Source organism: Anas acuta, chromosome 1 (assembly GCF_963932015.1).
Source record: "Anas acuta chromosome 1, bAnaAcu1.1, whole genome shotgun sequence".
Lineage (NCBI taxonomy): Eukaryota > Metazoa > Chordata > Aves > Anseriformes > Anatidae > Anas > Anas acuta.
Window position 1 is genome coordinate 112,358,416 of NC_088979.1, and position 13,218 is coordinate 112,371,633.

The 13,218-nt window shown below is 38.0% G+C and overlaps 1 protein-coding gene across 5 annotated transcripts in view; it reads right to left on the reverse strand.

The window, feature by feature from the left end:
• The window catches only part of ZNF654 (zinc finger protein 654), a 130,506-nt gene that overhangs the window by 115,198 nt on the left and 2,090 nt on the right, over nt 1–13,218 (reverse strand). For 4 of the 5 annotated variants that reach the window (XR_011099762.1, XM_068692989.1, XM_068693001.1 and 1 more), the window contains exon 2: nt 4,115–4,260. Coding sequence is in view for 1 of the 5 variants with exons in the window: in XM_068692989.1 (XP_068549090.1) it covers nt 4,115–4,260 (146 nt within the window). In the remaining 4 variants the exon portion in view is untranslated. Of the gene's footprint in view, nt 1–4,110; nt 4,261–13,218 lie in introns of all 5 variants that reach the window. The other variant, XM_068692992.1, reaches the window with a different exon arrangement.

The following is a 13,218-nucleotide window of genomic DNA, read 5'->3' on the forward strand; positions in this document are numbered from 1 at the left end:
CTGTGCAGGACTTTAGCAGTTAGACTTCCCCCACACCCTGAAACACATTTTTCACCAATCATCGGGTCACAAGTAACTCATCTATAGCTGTTAATATGGTATCTAACTAATCCAAATTAGCAATAAAACAGAGTACTACAGAACAAGTTAAAATACCCACGGCTACACCATTTTTGTAAGTTCAGGTCATATAGACTTACATACAGTACCTGCCTGTCCTTTTCTCTCAAGGACTGTAACATCCACCATACTGCTGGTCCCCACTCACCATTAAAAAAAAGTGATCTTCCACCAAAACATTTATCAGACATGCAGCAATTTTGAGGAAGGAAGAGAATAGCTATACAATTACTGAAGAGTGCACATTACACGATGCATACTGACTTTATGTAAGTGCGGATTCCCAGCAATTCATATTTTCAAGTATGATGAGCAACTTGTACTAACACATTTTATTCGTTTTCAGCCTGCCTTATTTTAACACCCACTGAAATCTCTCTGAAGAGATGCAGGTTTAAAGGTGCTATTAATTTCATATTTCCAAACAAAAGCCTTTAAAGATTACTTCCAGAAGTAGCTTTTGTGCAAATGTGTAAACGGAACTACATCCACCTCCTGCTTGGCATTCAAATGAGTTGATTAAACTTTGATTTTACCACAAACAAAGTTTCAGGCAAAACAGATCCCAGTGTAGTAATGCAAACTGTCAAGTGTTACCTCAAAAGAGGTGGCAGATAAAAGAGAAGGCAGGACTGGTCCTTGGAAAAGCAGACTAGATTCCAACTGACTCAGATGTTAACAATGCCTTTCATGTTTTCCATCGTATTAAAATTATGTTCTAGCTTTTTTTTCCCATTTATTTTTTATTATTTATTATTTATTTATTATTTATTATATTTTATTATTTATATTAGGAAAAATAACTATCAAGTATTTTATTAACATAACCAGCAACTGCTGGCTGCATAAGTCATGAAGTATGACTTACTTGGCAATATCTGAGTGACTCTGACAGATTAAGATGAAAATTCAAAGTTGAATGGAAACAGTGTGGAAAGCCCAACGGTGCGCATCCAGTGTGTTTTAAAGAACAGAACAGCAAAGGCTTTTGGTCTCATAACATGAGAACACATGGATCATTTTCTTTAGGAAAAAAGATGAAGTAGAAGACAGTAACTGAGTGAAGTTCCAGCACTCTTCCACTTGCTGTTCTTTGACTCAAGATCTTACTGACAGCAATTTCCTTCCTGACAATCACATTTAGTCCTTTGTTGCAACATCTCTTAAAATAAAAGGCAGGTTTTCACAAACTTCTGGACAAGGTACTATTCTGCATAACAATTAAATTCATTGTAATTATCTCCAAATTCAAAGTCACTCTCATATCCTCATTACATTTAAAATTAAACCAAAGTATCCCTACAAAACAAAATACTTCATTTTCAATAAAGCAGATACAGAAAAATTTCAAGAGCAGTTATAAAACATTTTTCCTCTAATTTTCAGAAATATTGTTGATAAAAAAACTAAATATTCACATAAACAATTTTCTAAAATTTTCTTTAGAAGTCCAAAAATTTCAAAACTTTACTATGGGAATTGTTATGGAACTAATGCAAGAGTATCATAAAATTAAGTTTCCTTTAGATTATGCTGCAGTAAGCTTTCTCTTAGACAATTCCTAGCTAGAAAATTTAAGATACACATTCATCAAGTTCCATGACAGGATCTTTCTACAGATTAGGTCTTTGAATCTTAACTCAAATATGTAATTAAAAAAATCAGTACCAAATAAGTACTTCATGCAGAAACACATTATCTCATCTTCATGTTGATAAAAAAAACTGCAGCCTATTGACTCTCAGTAAAGGTCATGCTTGAGTCATGTCATGATCTGGAGAGCAGCCACACTGGAACTTAATAATTGGCTAAGACAAAGCTGTTTATAGCAACTTATATAATCATCAGCTTTTATTTGTTCTCATTTGCTTAAAGACAGTAAGATCCTGACTAAAAAAATGTAACTAACAGTGATCAAGCGTGAGACACAGTTTTCTTCTGGATCAACACACCTGCTTCACAATCTTTTGAGACTAATCAATGAAGCTATTGAAGCATTTTCATTTCCTAGTCACCAATGTACAATCCGTTAAAATTACTAAAGCCAATTCCAGCTTGGCCTTGCTATCTTAAAACCGTCTGCAATATTGCACACCCACATTTATATCTGTCTGTCCACAATAACGGTGCTTCTGACTTTCCCTGACATCGCTTCTTCAGTATTACCGGCACTGTCTAAGAACACTGACAGCATTGATAGAAAACGCTATTAACGTGGTACAGATGCTGTCTCATTTGTGATGATGAGCATGGCTAGTACATACAGGAAACGCAACAGTCACTGCTGTAAATACTTCATCACCTAGTTACCCAGGAAGCCTTACTCAAGTGTGACAACATGAGCAGATTTTTGTTGTCTAAGAACTAGGACTTAATACACATGAAATTTTCGAAAGATTTGAGGAAGGTTTCCTAGGTAACTTGGACTGCTAGGTCCTAGAATGCCTTTATGGTATCGCCAATCAAGCTGATTCAAAAGAAAAAATCTCATTCAGTAATTCTAGAACAGGAAGAAATGTCAGCAAATAAACTCAGCTTCAAAAACCAAGACAGACAAGGCCATTAAGTCAGCAATCAGTTCAGTTCTAAGTTAGCAGGAATGGTGACCATCCTAAATACAAGAAACATCTGAATTTCTAATTCACACCCCACATCTGCACTACTCTGATAATTTGAAGTGTTTACAGGTGCGGTTTGACCTTCATGAAACGATTTTTTTCTGAAAACTAGTGAAAAAGAGAGGTCACCATCTTTTCATTCATTTGCTAGTTGTTAGCAAATGATACCTAAGCATTCCAGTTTTAAAAACCATTATCTTCTGATTCCATAAATAATCTCATGTCAAATAGCATCCCCCTCCCTTTCCCCAGTAAGTCTCATTGGTAAAGTTTCACCAACATTTAAAGATAGCAGATATTTGGACAAGTATACCCTATAAAACTTTAATTTGTATATAATTATTACTAATAGCTCTAGAAGAATAGAAAGAGTTCTGCCAGACAAAGTAAAGCCTATGAGAACATTAATCTCAAAGGACTTGATGAAGCATGATGAGAAATGTCCAAATAAACTCTGAACTGGGACACTAGGCTGTATTTGAAAACAGTACTCAACAAGAAAGCTGGACAGATACATCTGCTGTACTCTAACTGAACTAGCAATAAAGCTAAGCTTTTGGGTTTTTATCTCCATCTGTTCATGAGAAAGATCAAGTACACTGAGTCTTGGCTAACTAACTCAAAGATTTTGTTGTCTTCTTCTGTTGATCACTAAAGTTTCTGAAATATTAAAAGCAGGTTCTTACAGCAGAAAAAATTGGACTTCACTATGTATTGATCATCACCCTGATGCTTTCAGCCTTCATGTGGGAAAACCACCACAAGAAAATCAGGACTATACACTCTGCAGTTCTCCGTCAAATTGAATATACAGTTAACTAACCAAAAGTCGTAACAAGTCGTTTCCATATGCATTTGAGTGTAGTTTTGACTTGAGTGTAAAAAAAAATCCATTTTAAAATGCATTAATTTCCTAACCCATGTAAGAAACTTATCTCAGCAACCACTTAGCTTATTACATCGCTGGAGTAGAACAATAAATACTTTTGGTAACATATTTACAGTTGTGTGCTGCCAAAGGTTGGTCTTCAAACACTCCAAAAATTATTTTTTCCTATGATAGCCATCTGTAAGGTGATCAATTAACTTCTTCAGATAATTTGTTTCATCAGAAAACCCTTATAACACAATTCTGGAATATGCAGCTTCAATACTTAATTACATAAATTGACTTAACTAAATTATAGTTTTCGTATCCACAGTTAGCTGTTCTTTTCTTACCACGTGTGACTTGGTTCCACACAGCTAAGTAAACTGGCAAACCTGCTCTTAAAAAAGCTCTGAGGACCTCTGAAAACCTGTCGCTATTATAGAAGTACAACACTGACATTCCACATTTTCTGGAAAATAATAATAAAAAAATAAGATGTACTTACAAAGCTAGGCTACTCAATACATATTGTACGTGCTCACATTCAGCTGGAAATGATACGCAGGCAGACGTGAAACAACAGAGCGCCGTTTGAAGCACCTGAAGCTGAGGCAAAGGAACCTGCCATCTTCCAGCATAGTCTTCAACAACCTAATGACAAAAGCATTGAAACCTATATTACAAACCAAAACCATCCTCTTTAATTAGAAAAAAAGTTAATACTGTACCTCCTTTGTTTCCCCTCCTTCCTCAGAAATAGGGTTTCATCACCCCCAAAGTCTCATTCCACAAAAACGGAACACCAACCATTTTCTGTGCCAGATTTTAAAAAATAGAAACTTTATGACTTACATTATAAAAGATGTACCATAAAGAATCTTCAACTGAGTCCTTTCAGAGGGTAAGTCCAGGAAATACTTGATTCTAATATAGTATCACAGTAGTTATTACATTCTGCATTTAAACTTCAGTTTTTATTTTGCAACAGAATACCAATTAGAGTGTCTGTAACAATACCCAGACAGCCTTTTCTAAACAAACATTCAGAGAGGAAAATGACTAGCCTGCACTCTTCTAGTCTTCATGTCAGCAGAAAAGGGTAGAGTCACTCCTTCCTATTTGAAAAAATAACTTAGTTTGGCCTTTTTTATGTGCATGACAGAACTTAAAGCAAATTGTGCCCTGATCTACATACAGTTATGGAACTGTACCGCTATTTATAAAGCAACACGAAGGTGAAAAATAAGTGTTTTAATGGAGACACTGATTAAATCCTTGCCTGGTCCTCTAGTCGATTTTACTTGTATTACTAAGTGCAGGAATACCCATGTTTCTGGGCTACCCGTGCCCACACAGAGGCTGACTAAGCCAGCACCATTCGGTATCACCACGCTGAATTCCTCTGGGAGGCCCAGTCTGCTCAGAGTGCTCCATGAGTACACAGCACCAAGTTGAGCTCAGCACTAAAACACCTGTGGGTAAAAGCGCACACCAACTCTGCAGCAGACTGGTCATTACACTGCTGTCCCATAGCAATAAGGAGGCCAAGGGCTTTGGGTCTTGTCCACTCTTTTAACCAACAGCCAAGATGCAGGTCACAGGCAGCACCCGGCAAAGACTGACAGGGCCAGTTTCCTTCATGTTTTGGCACATTGCCTTTCCCACTGCACTACTGCTCAGGCCTCCTTTGCTCATTTATTGTTCTCTCGTTTTTCTCCATCGCAATGGCACAGCTTCAGTAGAAGCAGAAGAGAGAGACCGAGCTGGGAGCTAGGGCTTGGGGCACTCCACTCCTGCTGAGGAAACTTCACTGAGATCTCCTACACCCTTAGGATGTGAGAAGCTGAGGGAAAACAACACCATCAGTCATGTTACAAAGAAAAAGCTAAAGCACACACAAGGAACCAGTGAGTGACTTAAGGAATAAATTGAAACAAAAATTAGATATATTTTCCTTCAGGATTTCTTTTTGACTTCAAGTCTGTGAATCCCTCTCAGATTTGTCCTGTTGCCCATCAGCTAAATAAAGGATTTAAAAGTCAAGTTGAACAGCCAATATTTTTAGCTCCAAAGCTAAAAAGCTAAAAGCTTTAGCTAAGTTAAGTTGGGGCTCTGCAACACAAACAGGCCAGTGCCCCATTCCTGACAGATTGGTTAGAGCTGCTCTAACGCAAAGCAGCTATTCGTAATGGGACCAGTAATCTTTTATCATCACAAAAAACAACCAAGGCTGATTTCTGTTTTGAAAATGTATTTCTGCCAAATTTATTGCAATAATTCCTGTTTGAAAATCAGTTAGTTTAATTCAGCAAATATCGAGGTCAATTGGATGAGAATTAGCAGACTCATAAATAAATCCTCTTCCTCTTCAAGGAAGAACAAGCACTTAATAAAATTACACTGACACCGTCTATTGTGAGCTCTCAAATATTTCTAACAAGGTGCCTTGAACAGGGAGCTACAGAAGTCTTAGCAAAAACACAGCAGCACAGAACAGCTTTGGGTGGCTTTAGCCTCTCAGTGGTCTAACAAAAAGGTAGAGGAAGTTTCCATTCCCACTGTGGTATTCTACAACAGTTAGGCTTGACAGCTACAGTACTGATATGGTCGTAAATAATTTCAACCAGTGAGACAACAACATTTTCTTATGATACTAATTTTTTCTTGGTAGCATAAGGTGCTAACTGTAAATAACCGTAGAAAAGATTTATGACAGCAAGTGATGAAATTCCACACAGACAAGCACGCAATGATACTTGAGGAAAAAAAAAAAAAACAAACAGCCAAAACATTTAATATGATGGCCTTCAAATTAGCAATTACTGCCTTGGAGCAAGACTGTTATTATACTAGATGTTTTCATGAAAACGTCACTTCAATGTGCATCGCGGTGCTCAAGAATGCAAACTAAACACGAGGAGAGGAGTTAAGGCAGCAAAGCAGAGCGCTACCTACTCAAAACCACAGCACATCCCCACACGTTTCAAGTCACACGCTATTCTGGTACCTACCCATTCGGATTTTAAAAGACAACACAGTAGGACTGGAACAGATGTGAAGGGAGGCAACAAACGCTATGTAGCAAAATAAATTTCACATAAGGAGCAATGAGGTTGGTAAACAGGAACAAAAGGAATTACAAGAGGTAGTTTTTCACACTGAAATCGAGCTATGGATCTCTTCAGTGAAGGGATACTGCGGATGATAGACCACACGAGCTGAAAAAGATATCCTCTGAAAGGTACTAACTACATAAATAGAAGGCTCTATCTGATGCTTATGAAAGCATATAGAGTGATCAAAGTTACTGCATTTGCTCATTTCATTCCTTAATTAGGCATATATGAACTTCCGGTAAGATTCTGGTACTAATGTCAGGGTTACTGCTTCTGCAGATAATTAGAGCTCAGAACGAATGCAACAGAAAGTCATGCTGAGAACCACGTTAGACACAGCAGTCTCCGACAGGCATGGTCCTACCTTACAAAAGCCTGTGCAGTCCTATTAGTTGCTGTGCTGCACCAACAGACTCCCCTGACCCCAAAGCAAGCTAGCTCAGGGGCTAGCTCACCAGCAAACAGCCTGCTCTCCTCAAAGCCATCAGTCACTGGCATTGGCTTTGTTAACTGGCTGACCACCCGACCATGAAGTACCACAGGTAGCATAGAGAAGAACCTAGTCAACAGCAACACTGCTTTGGAGTAGGCAATCAGCCTGCAACTCAAATATATCCACAGAAATTCACAGACACACCTGAAACTTGTGAGGAGTAACATGGATCTGTTGGAATGGGCCCAGTGGATGGCCACAAGGATGCTCAGAGAGCCGGAGCACCTCTCCTATGGGACAGGCTGCGGGAGTTGGGGTTGTTCATGCTGGAGAAAAGAAGGCTCTGGGGGAGACGTTATGGGGGCCTTCCATTACCTGGCTACAGGAAAGCTGGTAAAGGACTCTTTGTCAAGGAGTGTAGGGACAAGGAGGAATGGCTTTATATGGAAAGAAGGTAGGTTCAGATTATACACTAGGAAGAAATTCTTCACTCAGAGGGCGGTGAGGCACTGGCACAGGGTGCCCAGAGAAGTCATGGATGCTCCATTCCCTGGAGGTGCTCAAGGCCACGTTGGATGGGGCTTTGGGCAACCTGGTGTAGTGGGAGGTGTCGCTGCCCATGGCAGGGGGTTGGAACTGGGTGGTCTTCATGGTCCCTTCCAACCCAAACCATTCTGTGGTTCTATGAATATGAATGGCACACTTATTTTCAGAGTATGGATACCTGAAAACATGCAATCTGTCAGTCCCAGGAAAAAAAGTTACATACATCTAAAATTAGTCAAATTCTCAAGACTTAAAACTATCATCAATAAAACAGTGAAAAGAAGTGTTAAACTATGCATGAAATAAATTCCAAGCCACCCTGCATACACATTCTATTTGTAAGGAAAAAAAGGTTTGTTTAGCAATTCCATACATATGTCAATGTCTGCTTTTAAGCACCCTCATGCAATAGCTTTTTCTTTAACAAGAACACTTTTTTTGGTGCCATGCTTTGAAATGAGACTGTAACCCAAATAAGTCAAGGTTTAAAACAAACAACCAAGAGAATTCCCCAAATGAAAACAAAATCCTTAACTTTATCACTTCTGATATCCTTCAAGGAAAACAAAACTCTAAGGGACATGCACATGGTCACCCTTATCTTGAGAAGTTGTATTATTAGCACCTCAGAAAAATCCAATAACTACACTGTTTGAATGCTAAATGCCTAAGTATTTAAAGTTCATGTTCATGAGCACATTTTTAACAAGAAAAATAATTCTGATTTAATGAAGTCAGCCAAGCAAGAAGTACATAATACTGCCAGAAGAGTGGCATGGTCTTTGTCCAATATACAGTGCAGGAAGACAGAAGAAGGTAGTCGGTTTGTTTTTCATGAATTTCTGCACAAATTCCCTTCCTGAGCTCTGTTTGGAGAAAAATTGCGTTGTGCAATTTTTCTTATATCCTTGTGTATAAGTGACTAAGTGCGTAGCAATTGGAATATGCTCCAAACATGTAAAGAAATTTAAATATTATGAGTAACTGTATTATTTGCAAATCTGTAAGACACATGAAGCAAAGGTTTTTGCAACTCTAGGCGTGAGGTTGCTACAGCTTTTCCTGTCCCTCTCTGCAACAACAAAAAGAAACAGCAAAGTTTTGTCATGACTATCATTTGAAATGAAGTTACTTGTTTTTTTCTTTCCTGTGAGATTTAACAGTGAAGGATATCACCGTGGGATTAAAGCCACAACAGCTCTGTGAGCACTGCTGTTTACAGTTATCAAGAAAGCTAGCTGGCACAAAAAATGAAGTAACAAATATGGTGCTTGGTACAGAAAAAAAATAAAATCAGCCAAAAAGGATTTAAAGCATTAAGAAAAAAAATTTAAAAAAAGGTTTGTTTAAATATGACTTTCCTGAAAATTAAAGATCATCATTAAAAGCAATAGCTAACGCTGGCAGACTATCCCAGAAGTACCAGCGCAGCTCAGATATAGAAGTTCAGTTCTAGAAGAGTACAAGTAAACTGCGAGTAATACCAGATATGTTCTATCTGGAGTATACTACCTGGAACCATCAGAAAAAAAAAAACTTTTACTTTTTTTAATCTTATTTAGTCAATCACCATAATTTTGTTACATTTTGACATACAGTAAAGCTAACTATATCCTTACAGAAAGGGATTCATCGGCCAAATAGGAGTAGGAAATAAACTTAAAAACTTTCAGGCTGCATAAAACATTATTTAATCGATACATCACACAAAACCATTCTGAATCACTAACTAAAAGATGGATGCAAGTAATTGCTTTACTGCAATTCACATGTGAGTATTACATAAGGAATAACCAAACATAACCATACTTCTGGCAAAAGAAAAAAGATCACCCAGCAACAGTATGACACATTCTATAAAGGCAAGTTTCTGCCAAGGCTCTACCCTCAAAGCTAAACGCTTCCCCCCACCCGCAGCCACTGAAAGCTCATGGATTTGGCGCAGCTTGCTTTAAATACGAACACTACCCAAGAGCAAGCTTCCATCCATATTTACAATCTGTCATTTGAACAGCAGTGAAATTATACGTTAACCCTAGAAAAGTAGATTTGACTCCCTGTAGCACAGAGTTAATGTACACGTTTAAGATTTCAATAGAAATATTTCTTTCAGTCATGAAACAAAAAGGTGTAATATTTCTCCTCACCTTTCAATTAGCCCCTCCTGAAGTGGAAATCAACCAGTTTGTGGAATTGTTATGATTATATACATAGACGGTCGACATGTGAACTGACGCATCAACACACAAGTTCAGATCACAAGTGATACTAGTAAGACACAACTTAAGGTGAGTTTCAAGTTAGAAAATACAAGGATTTATTCTCATCTGAACAACTGCCATCTAAAACAGCTTTTTCTAATTTCTGTGCTACCTTTTGTTTATCTCTATGCTACCTAATTAAAATAAATCTGCCTTTTATTACTTGAAGAAATTTGAGCAAGAAAACATCTGTAATCTGCCAGATTACGCTGCAGAAGCATCATTCAACAGACATGTTTCTTTTTAGGTGTAAAAACCTGCAACTTCTACATTACAAGAATCTTGGTACATTTTTCACACAAAACTGGCAAGCTTATTTTTCATACAAAAGCTAAACTTTGAGACAAGGTGTTATAAACTGGAAAAGAAGCAGTACAAAGAAGCTGCTGACTGAATCATAAAAAGTTCCAGAGAACTGGAGGAGAAAAACATTACCATGATACTGAAAAGTATACAGGCACAAAGGAATGAAAACAAACTAACGCTAAAATCCCAGAAACCTATCCTTTTTCTAAAAGCTGAAAGAAGGGGGTTAATATTTACAGCACAGGAGGTGATTTCTCAAGATAAAGCAGACAGGAGGTTGAGGAGACTATGAAGAGGGAATCAGTATGTGAATAAGAAAGGACTTCATAATGTTAGTGGGAAGGCCACAGCACTAAGGACTGCCTCCTTCAGCATACAAATCAATCAATCTGCAAATAAAGAGGCTGCAAGTCAACTGCTCCTCTTACTGAATTCTCCCTAAAAGTTGACTGAAAACAACCAGGTATGCTACACGTGGCTTATCAGGTTTCTCATCAAGTGAGAAAGGAAGCAGTGCCATCACCAACACCATTCTTTGCAGACATGTCATCATTAACAGAACTGAAGCTTACATCTGGCATTCAACTTTGGAGTAGATGGTGCTCACCACTTGTAATTTGTAAGGATTTCTTTTTCATCCTGCATCTCAAACAGCACAATATTAAGCAGCTATCTGGAAGACAATTGAACACATCTGTTTTTTTCCCCAGCCAAAAGGAGAAAGACACAGTAAAAAAAAAAAAAAAAAAAAGAACACACAAACTTTCAAATTTAAATGTTTCAAATCAATATGGTATTCTTGGATGTTTTTTAAATTTAGTTATTACAGACTGTATGATTTGCTCTTTAATTTAATTAGCAATATCACACATTATGAAAACTAAAAATGTCTGTCAAATAAGAAATGTGACTTGAAATGGTGCTCTCAAAACTTGACCCACTAACTATAAATTTTTTTTTAATTCAAAAAGCTACAGAAAAAAAAAAATAGAACACCACACCTCATTGCAAGAGGAAACAACTGGCTCAAATTTTTCCTTTTCAAAGAAGAAAAAGTTTCAAACAAATTTAAGAGATCACTTGCCATTACTAGCACTCCGCTCAGCAAGACTTCTTCAAAACAGTGTATGGATATCAAATGTATCCCAAAAACCAACAGTCCAAAATTAATGATGGCTGAAGTCTGGCAAAACCTGAAGCCTTTTCTGTATAAAATACAACAGCAATTTAACAACTATTGTCTTGAAGATCAAAGTAAGTATCAAGCACAAATATCATCAAATTTAAGCACATGGCAACAAGTGTGGAAGTGTATTACTCCCAAAGTTGGAAGTACATTCAAAGATCTGTCTATTTTACTACCTTTGTCCACACAACGTAATGCAGACACCAAAACAGACATAGACAGTCGTATCGATATAGATGGTGGTTAAGCCATATACCACTTATTTCGTTTCTTTCTGTGTGTGTGTACTAAAATAAATCCAGGAACCACCATCTTCTCTACTGTCTACTTATCACATTTTACTTCTTAGCTTCTGAACATAAAAACCCAAGAATTGCTATTCTAGCTGTGACTCAAGATACCACTAATTCACGTAAGCAAACCAGGCAACCTTTATTTCAGGAGGTCAGCGCGTACTGGAAAGCAGTAAGCTGATGCCCCAGTTAAAGAAGATCAAGTAGCATTTAGCCCTCGCAGCATTACTTTACACCAGAATCACCTTGTGTTTGACTCAGTACTGAACAACATGAAAACAACACCTGGTACAGTTATGCAGCCATGTGGACAACTACAGAAATGCTGGGTGTAAGTTGTAACATTTTGATAGATCTTGATGTTATGAGAAAAGTCTCTGTAGAGAATAATCTAGTTGATAAAGCTACAGCCACCTCAAGTGCAACAAAACAAGCTATGTTCCCTTCCCATCTGCCTGTTAAGGTTTGTTCTCAAGTCAAATTCATCCTTCTAACTATAGAAGCACTCCCTCCACCCTCACAGCAAGAGAAACTGCCTACACTACTTCATCTGCCCCTCTTTATTTCTTTTCCCTCATGCAGGAAGCTCCCAGGGTCTCGGGTCACAGAGGCAGGGCAGGAGTCACTAAAAAATCTGAACAGAATTACAAATTCTGCATGTGACAGAACCAGCTGAGCTCAGGAAACTCTTGCACATGTCTGGACTAAGGGGTTTCTCCTTAAGGTGCCACCTTTCAAATTTCTATCAAACTAGTCACAGAGGCCTCATTCTTTTACTTGCCAAAGCTGGGAACACTAACCTTGTTTTTCGCCATCACTGTTTCAATACACAGTGAACTTTACAAACATGAAGAAATGCCAAATCACCGATTTTTAGAAGGAAACACAGATGCATCAACTGGGCACTTATCTTCCAATTGTCTCTCTTCATTCCCAGCCACAGGAATCTTGATTTTGTCTCCCCCACGCTATCAACCTCAAGTAACCTAAGAAAACATTTTGTTCCATTTGCCTTGGAAGGGTCCGGGCGTAATGGCACTGTGGAGCCATGCCCACCTACAACACAGAAACAGACCCCAGAAAACAGACATGGCTCTAGAGTCACCACATTCTGACTTGTTCTTGTATCGCTGAACTGCGATGAGGAGCACATTTTGGAAAATGCCTTGATAATCCAGAGTCACTTTTGGCAACTTTTACTTCATCAACTATCTGAAAGAGAAGTTCAGCTGCAATACTCCAGGCCTCCAGAGCACTCAACTGGCTGTTCACAGACTTTTTTCACCTTTTTAACAGACTCCTGAAACAAAAGACGTGCACATTAACGCTTATCAAGATCAATCTCTCACTCTAAGATCACTCAAAAGGTCTTTGCTTCCACCTTCATTAAATGACACCTTGTTCTGCTTTTGCTGCAGCTCTGAAAAGCATGGATGCAGGCACATTTAAGACAACAATGTAACTACAG